Below are 21728 nucleotides of genomic sequence, written 5' to 3' on the forward strand. Positions count from 1 at the left end.
TCTTTTCAGCAAGGTATGAAGCTTTGTTTGTTTACTTGCGTTACGTTTCAGTCTCCTCTGTGGTTCGCCGCTAGCGAACGGAGTCACGGCATGGCTGATTGGTTGGTGTGTTGTTGTTGAGATGACGTCTTTCGAGGAAGCTCTTCCGTTTTTTGGTTACCGATGGTGGCGCTCGGGAACTTCTGCTGAGGGTTTCTTTGTTGCAAAACTTTGGAGTTCCGGCACAAAGACTCATTGAGAGGACTTCTTTTATTGAGGAACGTCCTGCATGGTTCTCCCTTCTGTGCACACATTAGCCTGATGTTTGGCCTGTCACATGGGGCATATTTGGCTGGAGTTTAAATACTTTATAAAGTACTGTATATTCGCAGGGGCTTCCTTTGCCTGATTGGCTTAAGTTTCCCGCTTCTTTGTGTCACAAATAAGAAAAGGTTAGTGAGATGGCGCAATTTGATTGGGAGAGGGGTTCTTGATTGTTCAAGGATTCAAGGATTCAAGGAGCTTTATTGTCATACCAGCACACTTCCATGTTCTGGTACGAAATTAGGACCCAGGTCCCGTTTAAGCCACAGAGATAGCATAGTAATATAAATATGAGGGTGTAAATATGTATATACATGAATATAAATAAGAGCAGTCAGAGATATATTATGCAGGAAATTAGACATAAACTATACATAGTGTATTGCACATTTTCAGAGGCTGTATTGCACACATTGTATATTCGACTTATAGGGTTATATATATGTATTGCACCATAGAGTTATATATTACACTAAAAGTTTAATTGTGTTTAATGGGAGAGGACCTACAGAGCACGGCTAGAGTTCAGCAGTCTAATTGCTTTAGGGTAAAAGCTGTTTTTGAGCCTGGTGGTCTCAGCCTTCTGCCCGAGGGAAGAGGTTGAAATAGAGCATGTGCAGGGTGGGTGGAGTCCTTAATAATACGGAGGGCTCTTCCTCTGCATCTTGCAGTGTACAGTTCAGTGATAGAGGGGAGCCTGCTCCCCACTGTCCTCTGTGCAGCCTTAACTACTCTTTGCAGGGCTTTCCTCTCAGCTACGGTGCTATTGCCATGTCACACAGTGATGTAGGAGCTGATGATGCTTTCAACCGCTTTTCGATAGAAACTCTTCAGAACCAGGCTTCCAAGCCCAGCTCGTTTTAGCTTCCTGAGGAAGTAGGCGCTGGTGGGCCTTTTTAATCAGGCCCAAGGTGTTGACGCTCCAGTTTAAGTCCTTAGCTATATGGACGCCTAGATACTTAAAGCTGGAGACCACTTCCACAGCTGCTCCATCAATGTGTAGGGGGAGAGGAGTTCGCTTGTCCTTTCTGAAGTCCACTACCATCTCTTTGGTCTTTTTTACATTGATGCAGAGGTTATTTCCCCTACACCACTGTACCAGTTGTTCTACCTCCTCTCTGTAATAGGATTCATCGTTGTCAGTGATGCGTCCCACTACTGCTGTGTCATTTGCGGATTTGACTATATGACAGCTGGAGTGTCTCGCTATGCAGACATACGTCAACAGAGTGAACAGGAGGGGGCTCAGCACACAACCTTGAGGCGAGCCTGTGCTGATGGTGATGGTGGAGGAGATGGTGTCATGGATCCTGACAGTTTGAGATCTGTTGGTCAGGAAGTCTAGGACCCAGTTCCCTACTGAAGGGCTTAAGCCAAGAGAGGAAAGCTTTAGAATTAATATCTGTGGAGAGATGGTGTTGAAGGCAGAGGAAAAGTCCAGGAAAAGCAGGCGGATGTAGGAATTCTTATTCTCCAGGTGTGTAAGGGCTGTGTGGATCACTGATGAGATGGCATCATCTGCAGAGCGATTTGTCTTGTATGCATACTGATGGGGGTCTACAGTGGCATCGATGGAGGCTTTGATGTGAGTCATGACCAGCCTCTCAAAGCACTTCATGACTACCGGGGTTAGAGCTATGGGGCGGTAATCATTCAGACAGGTCACTGTTGAACACTTTGGGACTGGAACAATGGTGGCAGTTTTCAGGCAGGTAGGAACAGTCGCAGTTGACAAAGAGGTGTTAAATATGTCAGTTAACACTTCTGATTCCAACAATATTTTTATTGATTTTAAAACAGGGATATTACAGGGTAGACATGTAATGTTTTAATACAGAATTTTAAATCCCTATAGCACCCACCCCACCCCTCCCTAGCTCCAAGCCAGCTTTACAAGTACAAGGAAAGGCTAGACGCCAGGCATAACAAAGAAGGAGAGAAACTAAAAAAGAAAAAAGAGCCTGGAGCTGGAAGATTTTTAGTTTTGCGTACAACAACAACAAAAAGGAAAAAAGAAAAACAAACAAACGATTAAATAAAAAGGGAATCAAACTATAAATGTATATGAAAAAAGCGAAGGAAGGGCCCCCACACCTGTTGGAATTTTAAGTCTGGATAACGGATTGAGTAGTGGATCTTCTCCAGGGACAGACAGGACATAATATCTCTGAGCCACTGGGCGTGAGTGGGTGAAGTGGCATCCTTCCATTTGAATAAAAGAGAACGCCTGGCCAGGAGTGTCGCAAAAGATAACAAACGCTGTTTAGCTGGAGTTAGACGCTTGTCTTCCTCTCCAGTGACACCAAAGAGAGCGATCAGAGGGTCTGGTTCAAGGTTGCATTTCAATATGTACGACAAGGTTTTAAAAACATCCCTCCAGAATTTTTCCAAATTCGGGCATGTCCAGTACATATGAATAAGAGACGCTTCTCCACTTTTACATTTATCACAGCAAGGATCAATGTCTGGGTAAAAACGGGAAAGTTTAAGTTTGGAGAAATAAGCCCTGTGTACAACCTTAAACTGTAATAAAGAGTGGTGGGCACATAAAGAGGTTGAATTGACAAGTTTAAGAATTGAATTCCAAGTATCATCTGACAGCGAGAGATTTAAATCTTTCTCCCAAGCAGTTTTAATTTTACTTAAAGGGGTGTGACTCAAACCCATCAATCCACCATAAATAGTGGATATTAGGCCTTTACGCAGCGGGGACAAACAGAGGACATTATCTATAATATTTGCAGCAGGAGCCTCAGAGGAATTCGGTATTAAAGAGCTAATGAAGTGTCTTACTTGCAGATATCTGAAAAAGTTTGAATTGGGTAGGTTAAACCTTTCAGAAAGCTGCTCAAACGATGCAAACTTATGGTCAATAAACAGATCTTTGCAAAGCTTGATACCCTTATTGTACCATTCCTGAAACACTGAATCATGTAAAGAAGGTTGGAAGAGATAGTTAGAGATGATAGGACTGGACAGAGAGAAGCCCAGAAGACCGCAGTGCTTTCTGAACTGAGCCCATACTCTCAAGGTATGCCTAACAAGTGAGTTATTGATCAATTTTATTGAGGGGATGGGGAGTGCAGAGACAGAGAGATTTTTGACAGAGTTTATCTCCATTTCCACCCAGGCAGGCCGATTAGGTTGGTTATGAAAATATGCCCAAAAGATGACAGATCGAATGTTTCCTGCCCAGTAGTAAAAGCGAAAATTAGGCAGAGCCATGCCATCGTCTCTTTTAGATCTTTGAAGTAGGGACTTATTTAATCGTGGATGTTTACCTTTCCAAAGGTAAGAGGATATTATTGAGTCTAAAGCACCAAAGTAAGATTTGGGAATGAAAACAGGTACAGACTGAAAGAGATTTAGGAAATTTAGGAAGAATACTCATTTTAATGGCATTAATGCGGCCCACCAGGGACATGGACAGTGGTGACCATTTTTCCAAGTCCTTTTTAGTTTGGGTTAACAACCTAGTAAAATTTTCTTTAAAAAGGTTTTTATGTTTCCTTGTGATTGTAATACCGAGATAGGTAAACTGATTTTTCACTATGTTGAATGGAAAATTGTGCATACCAGTTGTTACTGCTGTATTATTAAACAGAAAAAGTTCACTTTTGCGCAAATTCAATTTATATCCTGAAAAGTAGCTAAATTCACTAAGCAATGACAGCACAGGTGGAAGGGAGGAGATTGGATTTGATATAAAAAGTAGATGATCATCTGCATAAAGGAAAACTTTATGTTCTTCTCCCTGCCTCCAAATCCCAGATATATCCCTACAACTGCGGAATGCAATTGCTAGTGGCTCAATGGCAAGGTTAAAGAGCAATGGGCTAAGAGGACACCCCTGACGAGTTCCCAGTTGAAGGCTGAATGGTTGAGACTGCTGAGCATTTGTCAGAACTGAGGCAGTAGGGCTTGAATATAATAATTTAACCCAAGTAATAAAACTTGGACCAAAATTGAATTTTTCTAAAGCCCTGAATAAGTACTCCCATTCCACACGATCAAAAGCCTTTTCAGCATCCAAAGAAAGGACACACTCAGGGATCCCCTCTGATGGTGTGTACAGGACATCCATAAGACGTCGAATGTTAAAGTAAGAAAAGCGATTTTTGACAAAACCGGTCTGGTCCTCAGATATAATTGAGGGTAAAACATTCTCTAATCTACGAGCCAAGACTTTAGCAAGGATTTTAACATCCACGTTAAGAAGAGAGATTGGTCTATATGAAGAGCACTATGTTGGGTCTTTATCTCTCTTTGCTATAAGGGTGATGCGAGCCTCATTAAATGACGCAGGCATCTTACCTTGCTTAAAAGATTCAGAAAGAACCAAAGCTAGTTGTGGTGCAAGGTATGAGGAGAATGATTTAAAAAAACTCTGCAGGGAACCCATCAGGACCCGGGGACTTAGCAGATTGCAATGATGAGATAGCGGAACTGATCTCCTCTTGTGATATGGGCTCTTCTAATCTTAATCTAGAATCAGGGGACAGTGTTGGGATATCTAGTTGATTCAAGAAATTCTCAAGTGAATTACAGTCCTTTGGAAACTCAGAAGTATATAATCGAGAATAAAAATTCCTGAATGCATCATTAATTTTAGAATGGTCGGTAGTGATGGTACCATCCTCCATCCGAATTTTTGTAATGTGTTGCTGTGCTCTAAAACCTCTTAACTGGTTAGCTAAAAGTTTCCCGGATTTATCACCATGAATGTAAAATTGGCTCCTACTCTTTAATAATTGGCATTGAATTACATGCGTCGAGATGAGTTCAAAATTAGTTTGCAATTCTATGCGTTTTTTATACAGATCGGGGTTTTTAAATAGAGCATACTGCTGATCAATTTCTTTAATTTGGTTGGTCAAATCTTTTCGTTCTTTATATGCCTTCTTTTTCATATTTGCAGTATATGAAATTATCTGTCCCCTGAGGTAGGCTTTTAGAGCATCCCAAACAGTTAAACATGACACTTCAGGTGTTTCATTTGTGTTCAAGAAAAAAACTATCTGGTCTTCCATAAATTTTTTAAAATCATTCTCTATCAATAATGATGAATTAAAGTGCCAATGTTTATTAATTTGAGGAAGATTGGGGAGCTTTAAAGACATAACAACTGGTGCATGATCAGATATCACAATGCTCTGATAAGCGCAGGAGTTAACCATTGGGATCAATTGATTATCTACAAAGAAATAATCTATAATCTATAATTCTAGAGAAAGTATGATGAACATGTGAGAAAAATGAGTATTCTCTCTTTTTTGGATTAAGGAAGCGCCATATGTCAGAGATACCAAAACTGCAAAGATAGGACTGAAGTAGCGTGGTGGATTTACTTAGAGGTATAGGATTGGGAGATGACCTGTCAAGTGATGGATCTAAACAGCAGTTGAAGTCTCCCCCTAATATGAGAGAGTATGAGCTCAGATCTGGTAGAACAGAGAAGAAATGTTCAAAGAAGGAAACATCATCGTAATTAGGGGCATATAAATTAGCCAACACTACATTAGTATTAAATAGCTTCCCTGAAACAATGATATAACGACCATGTATATCCGCAATAACATTATGATGCTCAAAAGAGATGTTTGGATTGATCAGAATTGAGACACCCCTAGCTTTGGCCTGAAAGGTCGAGTGGTAGTGCTGCCCTCCCCAACGCGACATAAGACGAGAATTATCAGAACTGTGAATGTGAGTTTCTTGTAAAAATGCGATTGCAGTGTTAAGTTGTTTAAGGTGTGAGAGCACCTTCCTTCTCTTGACCGGATGGTTTAAACCCTTAACATTCCAGCTCACAAAGTTTAAAGAACTATTCATTCTCCCTGAGAGGAGATAAAGGTAGATAAGCATAAATAATAATGAAATGCCTAGCGTCAGCCTTAAAACAGAAGTGTAAAACACAGAGCAACCTATCAAAGATACACCGTGTATACTGAACTAACACAATACTGGCTTTGGAGAACCCCCCCCCCCGCCCCCCCCCCCCCCCCCCCACACACCCCACTGCCCCCAAACAAACAAAGATAGCTGCTAACAAACAAAGCAGCAAGCTCTTCCATCCTTCCATTCTCCACCAAACCACTCTTCCTGCCGCTGACCACACCATCTTCTGCTCCGACACAGTTTACAAAAACTAAGAATTAAATATATAAATAAAACATTTCCCCACTCCAATACTGAAATCTCTCAATAAGAGAAAAACACAAAACAACCCCCTTTCCCCCACGTCACATTGTAACTCTAAAAAATAAACAAACATATAAATTACACGTGACTAGAAATAGAGAAAATAATAATAGAAAAATACCAGGAAAATTCCTCATACCAGGAAAAAACGTAAACATGGCTAGATTTAAAGTTAAAAAGGGTACTTTCCTGAGAATTGTAGTATTAAAAAAATAAAACTATAGTGCACTACTTAGTTTTCGGCAGACTGTCTATGTGTTTCTGCGCCTCTTCTACCGAACGAAGCCACTTCTTCTGTCCGGTAGAGAGAGTTATCCGGAGCCGTGCTGGATACAGGAGAGAAGGCCGGAGTCCACGGTTGTATAACTCAGTCATAACGTCTCTATACTCGGCTCGCTGGCTTAAAACTTCGGGAGCGTAGTCTTCCACGATACGAACCTGCTGAGCGCGGTATTCCAGCTTCCCTCTCCGCCGAGCCTCCCGAACCAGAAGGTCTTTAACCTGGTACCGGTGCACACGGAGAATGACGGGCCGAGGTCTCTGACCTGAAGCGGGTTTGGATGTGGGTATGCGGTGGGCTCTGTCAATCTCAAGCGGGGATGGAAGCGTTTCACTCCCAAACACCTCGCACAGAAATTTCGAGAAGAACTCGGTAGGGAGTCCACTCTCAGTACCCTCTGGAAGACCCAGGACACGCAGGTTTTGTCTCCTGCTCCGGCCTTCTAGGTCTACAACTTTGGCCGTTAACTTAGTGTTGTTTTCCCGAAGTCCGGAGCAGATGTTTTCCAACTCACTCACACGCTGGCTCAGGTCATCTGTAGCGAGTTCTAACGAAGGTAAGCGCTGTCCATGGTCCTCTACTTGGGCTTGAATTTGGTCCAGTTTACTTTCCAGTAAACTAAACGCTGATTTAAATTCAGCCGCTAACACTTCACGGTGTTTGTCTAACAGCGCTGAGATGGCCTCGACTGTTAGCGCGGTCACAGTGTCGTCTTTTTTCCCGGCCTTAACACTCCTTGTAGCCATTATAAATGAAAAAAAGTATGTAACCGTGGGGTAGAGTACAAAGTTATTGTATTCTAAAGATTTAGTTTGGCATTTAGAAACTGATAAGGGAGTGAAGGAATGTAAAATTGTCGGAGCACCTAACTCACACGTCTACTCCATGTGGCTGCTAACCGGAAGTCCCCATCAGTTAACACTTGTGACAGCTGGTGAGCACAGTCCTTAAGTACCCTTCCTGGTATGTTATCAGGGCCTGCAGCTTTGCGGGGGTTAATTCAGGGTCAATCAATAGATTAATTGTTCACTATGCTGTGGCCTGTTTACATCCCTTCAACCTTGAGGAAAGAGACATTACTGGGAGAAGTTAAATGCAGTGATATTTTGAGGAAGTGGTGGAGATTAAAAACTTCGATCCGTATGACCTGGTAGCTGAAGAGTGGATGAAAGACCCAGACACACAACCCCTTTTCACACACCCTGACATTTTTAAATACCTTGTTGTGTCGCCTGCCTGAGAAGCATAGGTGAATCATAGGGCTCACATCAGCAACGTCATCACACTTTTTTTTGTAGAGTCATAGCCTAGTTATTTACCAAAATCAAGCTATTCAACAACTTCCATGATAGATGAGGTGCACAGAGAATGCCCCATCCACCAACAACGGTGCATTAAATGACATGCAGAGTGACATTAACTCCACAAGCTCTGTACAGATACGATTAAAATAATGTATGCAAAAAGCTCCAATCCACAGCTAAAGATATTACCCCAAAAGTAGAGCAATTCCTTATTAAAACCAGGGATCTGGCAACCGCTCCAACAACACTGGTAATTTCCACCTGCTTCTGAGAGGAGGACAAAATAATGTGTAAAACTGATGATTTGCGTAAATGTATAAAACTTCTAATTAACTTCTGTTTATTTCATACATTAACTTTTACACTTTTTTGCATGATTCGACCTGAAATGCACAAAACACTGAGCACATCTGCCTCTTTCTCTTTTTTAGTTTTTTTTTTTTAGAATTTTAATTTACCCTGAATTTCATATCTTAAACCTGTAGAACCTGATGGATCCAAATTGTAGACGTTTTTACTCTCCATTAGATTTATAATTAAGCAATAGCTATTTAACAACATATTATTTGCAAACAGTTTGGTTTACACAAGACATGAATATGAATTATTTTTAAGTTTAATAATTTATACTTTACATCATATCTTTTAATTCATAATATTTTAATGTTTTAGACTTATACTTTTTGAATCGTGCAACAATATACTATAATTATACACACATCTGCTGAGAGAAACAAAATATAAGATTCAGTATGTTCAGTTTTATTTGCATTGGTAATTAGAAAAAACAGATGATGTTATTTTGAATAAAATATTTTTGCAAACATCAGCTTTAAAGTAAGTCTTAAGTGAAGATTGAAATCTGGTAATGAAGAGTGTGTCATTGTGTCTCTCTACAGGTTGAGTGATTGTGGTGTCTCAGATGAAGGCTGTGCTGCTCTGACTTCAGCTCTGAGATCAAACCCCTCACACCTGAGAGAACTGGATCTGTCTAATAATAATGTAGGAGACTCAGGAGTGAAGTGTGTCTGTGCTGTACTGGAGAATCCTCACTGTAAACTGGAGAAAATGTCGTAAGATCATCTCTCTGAGAGCTGCCTCTTACTGAGCACATCTGCCTCTTTCTCTTTATGTCAGGTTTTCTTTAGAATTTTATTTTATCGTGAATTTCACATCTTAAACCTGTAGAACCTGATGGATCCAAATTGTAGACCTTTTTTACTCTCCGTTAGATTTATAATTAAGTAATAGCTATTGAACAATATATTTATTCACAAACTGTCTGGTTTACACAAGACATAATTATGAATTCTTTTTAAGTTTAATGATTTATACTTTACATCATATCTTTTAATTCATGATTTTTTTTTACCATGTTTTAGACTTTTACTTTTTGAATCGTGCAGCAATATACTGTAAATATACACACATCTACTGAGAGAAACAAAATATAAGACTCAGTATGATCAGTTTTAATTACATTGTTAATTAGAATAAACAGGTGATGTCATTCCAAATGATTTTTTTTACTAACATCAGCTTCAAAGTAAGTCTTAAGTGAAGATTGAAATCTGGTGATGAAGAGTGTGTCATTGTGTCTCTCTACAGGTTGCAGTATTGTGGTGTCTCAGATGAAGGCTGTGCTGCTCTGACTTCAGCTCTGAGATCAAACCCCTCACACCTGAGAGAACTGGATCTGACCTATAATAATGTAGGAGACTCAGGAGTGAAGGGTTTCTGTGCTCTTACAGAGAATCCTCAATGTAAACTGGAGAAACTGGGGTAAGATCATCTCTCCAATGTATCTTTATGGTTCACACATTGGAAGACCAAAACAAGTCTCAGAAAATGTTCTGTCTGTCCGTCTGTCCAGCCAGATTATGTCAGAGCAAAACTGCCTGGACAGAATTTAATGAAACTTTGGCAGTGCTTATATACTGTATTTAAACCTGAAGTTAAACCTGCACCATAAATTAAATTAAAATGTTGAGTAGAAGTTATGAGCAGTTATGTGCCTGATTATGTAACAGCACCTAGCGCCTTTTATTTTGAATATTTTTGCGCTTTTTCCCTTGTGGTAGGCGTGGCTCAACAGAGCCAGACAGGGACAGATGTATTAAATCAAACATTTGCTGAACGTGGATATCTGCCTGAAGTTTAACTTGCACCATAATTCAACATAACACTTTTTCTCCGAAAAAAATAAAAATAAACAAGAAAGCAGCCTAAAATTTAGGAGCTTGAGAGTTTTTTGTTCTCCGTAAACAATGCAATATTAATGTGCCACATAACATACACAAGTATAGAGTGGATGGGAAAAGAGAATTCAGAAACATTGTGTGTGACGGATTACCTCTAGATAAACATTTAATATTCCCATTTCCTGAAAACAATTACACAGGCTGTCCTCAAAATATCATGCATGAATTTTATATGCACAAATAATGTACAGATGTTGTTGTAGTGCTCAAATAAATTTAAAAGGACAATTCCAAGAAATGAAAATGGTCATCATTCACCCACCCTAATGTTGTTGTACAGTATACACAGAATATTAAAATAACTTTAAGTGTGTTCTAAAGGTAAAAGAAAGACTTTGGAATCACAAGAGGAAAAGCAAATAATAATAGCATTTTTATTTTTGGGTGAACTGTCTTTTTAATATCTCTAAATTGACATCTACACTGCTGAACACAGTTAATGTTCCTGTCACACAGTGAACAGCAATCAGTTTGTTAAATTGGATCTCTTCTTTCGTTATCAGATACGCTGTGTTAAATTTTATTTAAGTTGTCGGAGAGCTTCTGCTTTTATAAGGCTTATTTGCCTGTTAATGGCCGCCTGAACTGTGCGAGGATTATTAGGTTGTGACCTGGTATTGAATTTGTCCCTGCAGTGTAAATGGCGCTGGGAATTTACTAGCGATTCTCGTTGAAGTGTGAGATCCTGCACACAAACATTGTTGCCTCTGCTAATTCTGCACCTGCTTTTTTGCAATAATTGCACAGCATAACATTTTTATCTTATTCGTACTGCAACCATGGAAAAGCATCAAGCCATTAATTTAGGAATCGATACTGTTTACCTGTCGCTGATGTTTTCTGTTCACAGGGAACAACAGGACCAACTTCTTGTTCTCCTTGTCCTTTTTCCTCTTCTTTTTCAAAGCTACTCTGTTCTGTCTCATTAGAGACAGAACTCTTATATTAAAATATGATGCTCTGCATCCCAACACAACAAGATAACTTTAATCCAACGCTGCAGTCGTCTCAAATTAAACTTTTTCACGCCGCTTGCTTGGTTGACAACGCGAAATGTCATTCATTAGTTAGGCAGAGAGTTTTAATGTACAGAAAGACAGGCAGACATGTACGTGGGCTTTAATGATAATGTAATATCACTGATTACACTAAAGCTGATCAGATTATTTTTAGCTCTTTTGACTTCTTTCTACAAACTCTTTTCCCGTCACCGACGCATACATAAGCTAATATACAGTGGAACCTCGGATTACGGGCATAATTTCTTTCGGAAGTGGGCTCGTATTCCAAAACACTCGTAAACCAAATTTAATTTTCCCATAAGAAATAATGAAAACTTAAAGTAATTGTTCTACAGCCCAAAAAAATAAATACATAAAAATAATTTATGCTAAATATAAAGTAAAAATAAAACAAATTAACCTGCACTTTACCTTTAAAAAAAGTCAAAAATAAATCCTGACAGATAAGTGTTTCCGTTTGTGCGTGCAGGCAATATGTGTGTGTGTGTGTGTGTGTGTGTGAGGCTAGAGTAAGTGGAGACTCTAACTTTTAGCCCCTCCTGTCTCCCCCTTCTCAGCTTACACAGTAAAACTCTCTTCTTTCGTCTGAATTAAACACACGATAACGAAAATACTGTTGTTTTTCTCTAAATTATTAAAGCTTCTCCGCTTTATTTTAATGTTGCTCGCGACAGTGAAACAGCCCGTTAATTCATGCTTGTGTAATGATGAGATGGACAAACTGGTCGATGCCTGTTCCTTTATTTTCTGCATTGTTGGGCTATAGTACAAACTTTCGGGTGGATCCTGCACTTAAACAAAAAAAAAAAACTACTCAAGAACAAAACTCAGGCTCTATATCCTAACTTACATCTCGCATTCGCGTTCAAACACAACGGACTGCATTACCCACAATGCATCTCCCGCACTGGACTACACTTCCATAAACAGCGGTCATAAATCAACGTCTTTCGCCCGCTTCACTATTTTATCTGAAATTAGCAATAAACATCGCAAATGACACTCGTGTGAGCGCAAACTAACAGAATCACTGCTGTAAAGTAAAACAAACAAACAAATGAACCCGCACCTTACCTCTAAAAGATTTGTGACAGAGCTAAGTTTTTTTTGAGAGAAGAGTGTGTGTGTCTCTCTCTCTCATGCGCGCGCATGTGTTTGTTGTTTGTTTGTTTGTTTCTGAAGGAGGCTGCACGCACACAGCCGGCACAGTGTCAAATTACGCTCGCGCACAGACACACACACACACCGTAATGAGGAAGAAAATAGATTTTTAACCTTTGTATTAAGAATTTCTTTAGCTTTACTCGTGCGCACACACGTGTGTTATAAGAAACAGTACATGCGCTTCCGGCCACAAAATAAAATGGTTTACACACACACTGGGTCACAGTGTTATATTAAACAGTACATCAGCATGGATGTTGATTATACCAGTAAGAGAAGAGCACTAAGACCCAGCATTAGAGATGATTATCCACAATTTTGCAGTGCAAGAGAGAGAAAAACCGTTGGCTCAGTTGTGATGACGTGACGCTCGGCGTCAAAACAAGAAGCGCATGCGTGATGCATGATACTCGATGCTCGTACACCAAGGCAATGCTCGTTTTTCAAGTCAAAATTTATTAAAAATCTTTGCTCGTCTTGCGGAACACTCGTAAACCGCGTTACTCGTAATCCGAGGTTCCACTGTACTGTAAATATACACACACTTGCTGAACGAAACCAAATGTAAAACTGTATGATAATTTTAATTACATTACGTTAATTAGAATAAACAGGTGATGGCAAATAATAACATAATTTTACATCAACTTTAAAGTAAGTTTTAAATGAAGATAAAAAAATCTGGTGATGAAAAGTCTGTTATTGTGTCTCTCTACAGGTTGTGGGATTGTGGTGTCTCAGATGAAGGCTGTGCTGCTCTGACTTCAGCTCTGAGATCAAACCCCTCACATCTGAGAGAACTGGATCTGACTAATAAAAAAATAGGAGACTCAGGAGTGAAGTATCTCTGTGTTGTACTGGAGAATCCTCTCTGTAAACTGGAGACACTGAGGTAAGATCATCTCTCTGAGAGTCACATGACCTGCTCCTCAGTAAGACACATTCTCTAATAGTAAGACTGAAGCAGAAGTTTTAGGTTGATCATCAATGTCCTGAGGAGGAAGATTGTTTCTTTTCACTGCACACTGATGATTTGTCACAGAGTCTTTGGGTCAGATGTACGTATGTGAGAAGCTGCAGAGCAAAACATGACTTGATGTGACTGCAGTGTGTCTGAAATGACTGTGAAATTTACTTAAACACTGTAACTAATCACACAAACTGCACCTGGGACACAAACTAAATGCACTGTGTGTGAGCTGTAGGGTTTAAAAGCAGCAGGAAAATGTAAATGCGAAACATTTTATTGGTCTTAAAGCTGAAATAATGTTTATTTTGTCAGTGAACATTCGTCTCCATCGAGCTGCTATAAACAGGGTTGCCAGATCTGTATCATAGAAGCAGTATTAAAACTATGCAGTCTTTATTAATAGTTCTTTCACCAAGCTCTTAAATATTCTTGTATTATATTTCACATTTTGTCATAAATAAGGAATATCTATAAATAAACTCACTGACTCAGATACACTCATACAGTAACACAGAGCTGAAGTTAAGAACAGGATCAATAGGTGTGTGTATGAGAGGAGATCACAGTGCATGATCACTATTGTACAGTGTATCCGGAAAGTATTCACAGCGCATCACTTTTTTCACATTTTGTTATGTCACAGCCTTATTCTAAAATGGATTAAATTATTTTTTTCTCAGAATTCCACACACAACACCCCATAATAACAACATGAAAAAAGTTTACTTGAGATTTTTGCAAATTTATAAAAAAAAAAAAAATTGAGAAAGCACATGTACATAAGTAATCACAGCCTTTGCAAAATTGAGCTCAGACGCATCCTGTTTCCCCTGATCATCCTTGAGATGTTTCTGCAGCTTAATTGGATTGTGGTAAATTCAGTTGATTGGACATTATTTGGTAAGGCACACAGTTCATGTCAGAGCACAAACCAAGCATGAAGTCAAATGAATTGTCTGTAGACCTCTGAGACAGGATTGTCTCAAGGCACAAATCTGGGGAAGGTTACAGAAAAATTTCTGCTGCTTTAAAGGTTCCAATAAGCACAGTGGCCTCCATAATTCTTAAGTGGAAGAAGTTTGAAACGACCAGGACTCTTCCAGCCTGCCTGTACCCGCCTCTTCACCTCCTTTTCACATTCTCCGTTGCTCTGGATCGTTGACCCTAAGTACTTAAAGTCCTGCACCTTTTTTACCTCTGCTCCCTGTATCCTCACCATTCCTTTTGGGTTCCTCTCATTCATGCACATGTATTTTGTCTTGGCTAACCTTCATTCCTCTGCTTTCCAGAGCATACCTCCATCTCTCTAGATTTTCCTCCAACTGTTCCCTGCTCTCGCTACAAAGCACAATGTCATCTGCAAACATCATTGTCCATGGAGACTCCTGTCTAACCTCATTTGTCATCCTGTCCATCACCATAGCAAACAAGAAAGGGCTTAGATCCTTGATGCAGACCCACCTCCACCTTGAACTCTTCTGCCACTCTCACCACTGTCTTACAGCTCTCATACATGTCCTGCACCACTCTGTCATACTTCTCTGCCACTCCAGACTTCATGTTAAAAGGACTAGTCAGAAACTCTACTCCAACTTCTCCTAAGCACTTCCATACCTCCATAGGTATGTCATCAGAACCCACTGCCTTTCCACTCTTCATCCTCTTTAACGCCTTCCTCACCTCACTCTTAATTATTATTTTCTTCCTGCCCCACAACAGTCACGTATTCTACTCTTCATTCTCTTTCATTTTCCTCATTCATCAACTCTGTAAAGTACTCCTTCCATCTTCCCATCACCCTCCTGGCGCCTGTCAGTACATTTACATCCCTATCTTTAATTACTCTAACATGCTGCACAGCCTTCCCATCTCTATCTCTTTGCCTCGCCAACCTGTACAAATCCACCTCTCCCTCCTTACTATCCAACCTAGCATACAAGTCCTCATATGCTCTTTGTTTGGCCTTTGCCACCTCTACCTTCACCTTACTCTGCATCTCCCTGTACTCCTGTCTACTCTCTTCAGTCCTCTCAGTGTCCCACTTCTTCTTAGCTAGCCTCTTTCCCTGTATACACTCCTGGACTTTCTTGTTCCACCACCAAGTCTCTTTGTCCACTTTTCCCTTTCCTGATGTTACACCAAGTAGCCTCCTACCTGTCTCCCTGATCACCTTAGCTGTATTTGTCCAGTCAACTTGAAGCACCTCCTGACAATCCGGAGACTGTCTTAACTCCGCCCTGAAAACTGCACAACATTCTTTCTTTTTCACCTTCCACCACTTTTTCCTCTGCTCTGCCTTTGTCCTCATCACTTTCCTTACTACCAGGGTCATTTTACACACCACCATCCTGTGTTGTCTGGCTACACTTCCCCCAACCAATACTTTGCAGTCATTGATCTTCTTCAGGTTACAACGTCGACACAAGATGTAGTCGACCTGAGTGCTTCTGCCTCCGCTTTTATATGTCACCCTATGTTCCTGCCTCTTCTGGAAGAAAGTATTTACTACTGCCATTTCCATCCTCTTTGCAGAGTCCACCACCATCTGTCCACCAACCTACCCATCACATTCTCATCATCTCTGTTCCCTTCCCCAACATGTCTATTAAAATCTGCACCAATTACAACTTTCTCACCTCTGGGGATGCTCTGCATCGCTTTATCTAACTCACTCCAGAATTTCTCCTTCTCTTCCAACTCTACCTGTGGGACATACCCAGTAACAACATTGGACATCTAACCATCAATTTCCAGCTTCAGACTCATCAGCCTATCTGATACTCTCTTCACCTCTAGAACATTCCTTACAAGCTCCTCTTTCAGAATAACTCCTACTCCATTTCTTTTCCTATCCACACCATGGTAAAACAACTTGAACGCTGCTCCTTAGCATCTGGCTTTGCTACCTTTCCACCTGGTCTCCTTGACGCACAGTGTATCCATCTTCCTTCTCTGCATCATATCAACTAACTCTCTTCCCTTCCGTGTCATGGTCCCAACATTCAAAGTCCCTACTGTCACTTCTGAACTCTTGCCTTTCCTCCTCTCTTTCTGCCTACGAACATGTCTTCCTCCTCTCCTTTTTCAACAAACAGTAGCCCAATTTCCACCAGCACCCTGTAGGTCAACAGCACCGATGGCGGTTGTTGTTAACCCGGGCCACGACCGATCCGGTATGGAAGTCCTCTTAGTTATTCGCATCATTTGATTTGGCAAATGTTTTACATCAGATGCCCTTCCTGCCACAACCCTCTGCATTTATCCAGACATGGGACTGGCACAAGAAGACACTGGATTGTGCCCCCCTGTGGTTGCATTACATCACACTATTTTTATACCACGTTGTTTTTTGAGAAGGAGTCACCATCTTTGGTTTTAATGCTGATCGGTTGCCATGGTGATTTCTGACACAGATGTGTTGAGAGTGACACAGAGTTGTGAGCGGCTTGTTATTGTTCTTAGATTTGTGACATGGTGTTTTCTTTCAAGATGAAGAAGAGTAAAACTAAAGAAAAGGGACCTTACTGGGAGAAGTTAAATGCCGGTGCCAAGCAGAGATATTTAGAAAATTTTGTAGAGATCAAAAACATCGATCCGTATGACCTGGTAGCTGAAGAGTGGATGAAAGACCCAGACACACAACCCCTTCTCACACACACTGACATTTTTAAATACCTTGTTGTGTCGCCTGTCTGAGAAGCATAGGTGAATCATAGGGCTCACATCAACACCGTCATCAGACTTTTTTTTTTAGAGTCATAGCCTAGTTATTTACCAAAATCGAGCTATTCAACAACTTCCATGGTGGATGAGGCGCACAGAGATCGCTGAGCACATCTGCCTCTTTCTCTTTGTCAGTTTTTCCTTAGAATTTTAATTGACCCTGAATTTCATATCTTAAACCTGTAGAACCTGATGAATCCAAATTGTAGATGTTTTTTACTCTTCATTAATTATAAATCTAAGTAATAGCTATATATATATAAAATATAACAACAATAAATTATTTACAAACAGTCTGGTTTACACAAGACATGAATATGAATTCTTTTTAGGTTTAATAATTTATACTTTACATCATATATTTTAAATCACAATTTTTTTTTCACCATGTTTTAGACTTTTACTTTTTGAATTGTGCAGCAATATACTGTAAATATACACATATCTACTGAGAGAAACAAAATATAAGACTCAGTATGATCAGTTTTAATTACATTGTTAATTAGAAAAAACAGGTGATGTCATTCTGAATGAAATATTTTTTTACAAACATCAGCTTTAAAGTAAGTATTAAGTGAAGATTAAAATCTGTTATTGAAGAGTGTGTTATTGTGTATCTCTACAGGTTGTATAATTGTGGTGTCTTAGATGAAGGCTGTGCTGCTCTGACTTCAGCTCTGAGATCAAACCCCTCACACCTGAGAGAACTGGATCTGACTGATAATAATATAGAAGACTCAGGAGTGAAGTGTCTCTGTGCTGTACTTGAGAATCCTGACTGTAAACTGGAGACACTGAGGTAAGATCATCTCTCTGAGAGTCACATGACCTGCTCCTCAGTAAGACACATTCTCTAATAGTGAGACTGAAGCAGAAGTTTTAGGTTGATCATCAATGTCCTGAGGAGGAAGATTGTTTCTTTTCACTGCACACTGATGATTTGTCACAGAGTCTTTGGGTCAGATGTACGTATGTGAGAAGCTGCAGAGCAAAACATGACTTGATGTGACTGCAGTGTGTCTGAAATGACTGTGAAATTTACTAAAACACTGTAACTAATCACACAAACTGCACCTGGGACACAAACTAAATGCACTGTGTGTGAGCTGTAGGGTTTAAAAGCAGCAGGGAAATGCAAAAAAAAAACAACATTTCATTGACCCAGACACACAACCCCTTCTCACACACCCTGACATTTTAATTACCTGGTTGTGTGGCCTGACTGAGAAGCATAGGAGACACATAGGGTTCACTGTCCATCAACTCTTATCATCATCATCACACTTTTTTTTTTTTTTTTAGAGTCATAGTCTAGTTATTTACCAAAATCGAGCTATTCAACAACTTTCAATACACAGAGAACGCCTCATCCACCAACAGTGGTGCTGATTCATAAATGACAGGCAGAGTGACATTAACTCCACAAGATCTGTACAGATATGATTAAAATAATGTATGTAAAAAATGTCCAAGCTCCAATACACAGCTAAAGATATTACTCCAGAATTAGAGCAATTCCTCATTAAAACCGGGGATCTGGCAACCGCTCCAACAACACTGGTAATTTACACCTGCTTCTGAGAGGAGGACAAAATAATGTGTAAAACTGATGATTTGTGTAAATGTATAAAACTTCTAATTAACTTATGTTAATTTCATAGATTCACTTTCACACATTTTTGCATGATTCGTCCTGAAATGCACAAAACACTGAGCACATCTGCCTCTTTCTCTTCACGTCGGTTTTTCTTTAGAAATTTAATTTACCCCTAATTTCACATCTTAAACCTGTAGAACCTGATGAATCCAAATTGTAGACGTTTTTTACTCTCCATTAGATTTATAATTAAGCAGTAGCTGTTTAAAAATACATTATTCGCAAACAGTCTGGTTTACACAAGACATGAATATGAATTCTTTTTAAGTTTAATGATTTTAATGATTTCCTGCTGAAAGAAACAAAATATAAGACTCAGTATTATCAGTTTTAATTACATTGTTGATTAGAATAAACAGGTGATGTCATTCCAAATAATAACATAATTTTTCAATCACATCAGCTTTACAGTAAGTCTTATGTGAAGATAAAAAAAAATGGTGGTGATGAGTTTGTTATTGTGTCTCTCTACAGGTTGCCTAGGTGTGGTGTCTCAGGTGAAGGCTGTGCTGCTCTGACTTCAGCTCTGAGATCAAACCCCTCACACCTGAGAGAACTGAATCTGGCTGAAAATAATTTAGGAGACTCAGGAGTGAAGTGTCTCTGTGCTGTACTGGAGAATCCTCACTGTAAACTGGAGATACTGGCGTAAGATCATCTCTCCAATGTATCTTTATGCTTCACACATTGGAGGACCGAAACAAGTTCCAGAAAATTTTCTGTCTTTCTGTCCAGCCAGACTTTGTCAGAGCAAAACTGTCTGGACAAAATTATAGGAAACTTTGGCAGTGCTTAAATACTGTATTTAAACCTGAAGTTAAACCTGCACCATAAATGAAATCAAAATTTTGAGTAGAAGTTATGAGCAGTTATGTGCCTGATTATGTCACAGCACCTAGTGTGTTTTTATTTTTAATAATTTTGCATTTTTCCCCTCGTGGTAAGCGTGGCTCAACAGAGCCAGACAGAGACAGATGTATTAAATTAAACATTTACAGAACTTGGATATCTTCCTGAAGTTTAACTTGCACCATACCTCAACATAACACTTGTTCTCCAAATAATAAAAAAGAAATATTAAGAAAACAGCCTAAAAATTAGGAGCTTTAATTTAATTTGCACCATAACTCAACAGGGCTTTACGATAACTTTTTTTTTTATTGAGAGCTCCTCAATTAACAGCAAAGTCAAAAATTTAGGAGTTTTTTGTTCTCCGTAAACAATGCAATATTAATGTGCCACATAACATACACAAGTATGGGGTGCATGGGAAAAGAGAATTCAGAAACATTGTGTGACAGTTTACCTCTAGATAAACATTTAATATGTCCATTAACTTTAACTTTAATCCAATGCTGCAGTTGTTGCAAATTAAACTTTTTCAAGCCGCTTGCTTGGTTGACTAGAAAACAAAAAAGCAACCAATCGCAACACGAAACGTCATTAATTAGTTAGGCAGAAAGTTTTAATGTACAGAAAGACAGACAGACGTGTACGTGGGCTTTAACCTGATATGATAATGTAATATCATTGATTACATTAAAGCTGATAAGATTATTTTTAGGTCTTACCGTTGGTCTTCTTTCTACAAACACTTTTCCTGTCAATGACGCATACTTGCGCTAATATACTGTAAATATACACACACTTGCTGAAAGAAACCAAATGTAAAACTCGGTATGATAATTTTTAATTACAGTGGAACCTCGGATTACGAGCATAATTCATTCTGGAAGCAGGCCCGTATTCCAAAACACTCGTAAACCAAACAAAATTTTCACATAGAAAATAATGGAAACTTAAATTATTCGTTCTACAGCCAAAAAAAAAAAAAAACATAAAAATGTAAAGGCGAGTGTGTGTTGGTGTGAGTGAAGAAGCAATTTATTAAAAATCTTTGTTCGTCTTGCGGAACACTCGTAAACCGCGTTACTCATAATCCGAGGTTCCACTGTATATTGTTAATTAGAATAAACAGGAGATGTCATGTCGAATAATAACATAATTTACATCAACTTTACAGTAAGTCTTAAAGATAAAAAAAAATCTGGTGATGAAGAGTGTGTCATTGTGTTTCTCTACAGTTTGCCTACTTGTGGTGTCTCAGATGAAGGCTGTGCTGCTCTGACTTCAGCTCTGAGATCAAACCCCTCACACCTGAGAAACCTGGATCTGGCTGATAATAAAGTAGGAGACTCAGCAGTGAAGTATCTCTGTGCTGTACTGGAGAATCCTCACTGTAAACTGGAGACACTGAGGTAAGATCATCTCTCTGAGAGTCACATGACCTGCTCCTAAATAAGACACATTCTCTAATAGTGAGACTGAAGCAGAAGTTTTAGGTCCATCATCAATGTCCTGAGGAGGAAGATTGTTTCTTTTCACTGCACACTGATGATTTGTCACAGAGTCTTTGGGTCAGATGTACGTATGTGAGAAGCTGCAGAGCAAAACATGACTTGATGTGACTGCAGTGTGTCTGAAATGACTGTGAAATTTACTAAAACACTGTAACTAATCACACAAACTGCACCTGGGACACAAACTAAATGCACTGTGTGTGAGCTGTAGGGTTTAAAAACATTTTATTGGTCTTAAAGCTGAAATAATGTATGGAGTGATATCCCGGACAATATTCAAAAGGAATTGCAAATTACATTTGCAATTGCGTTTCCCATATGTGGACGCACAAAGTGTGCCATAATTCAAATGCAACTGCAAACTTTGCATTACCGTTTGATTTTTCGCCTTCGTGAACGCACACTGACTGCCAAATTTCCAAAAAAAAAAAAAAGTCCATTTGCATTTGTATTTCCCATGTCTTACAAGTCATGAGCCTGTCA

General features: G+C 39.4%; 2 protein-coding genes across 2 annotated transcripts in view; both read left to right on the forward strand.

The window, feature by feature from the left end:
* LOC128533806 (NACHT, LRR and PYD domains-containing protein 12-like) overlaps positions 1 to 21728 on the forward strand; it is a 605307-nt gene that overhangs the window by 378435 nt on the left and 205144 nt on the right. The window lies entirely within an intron of this gene.
* LOC128533835 (NACHT, LRR and PYD domains-containing protein 12-like) overlaps positions 1 to 21728 on the forward strand; it is a 53668-nt gene that overhangs the window by 25148 nt on the left and 6792 nt on the right. Inside the window, exons 8-10 of the mRNA XM_053508092.1 lie at positions 8988 to 9161; positions 19360 to 19533; positions 20970 to 21143. Coding sequence (XP_053364067.1) covers positions 8988 to 9161; positions 19360 to 19533; positions 20970 to 21143 — 522 coding nt within the window. The remainder of the gene's footprint in view (positions 1 to 8987; positions 9162 to 19359; positions 19534 to 20969; positions 21144 to 21728) is intronic.

The sequence above is a fragment of the Clarias gariepinus genome, chromosome 12, assembly GCF_024256425.1.
Source record: "Clarias gariepinus isolate MV-2021 ecotype Netherlands chromosome 12, CGAR_prim_01v2, whole genome shotgun sequence".
NCBI lineage: Eukaryota > Metazoa > Chordata > Actinopteri > Siluriformes > Clariidae > Clarias > Clarias gariepinus.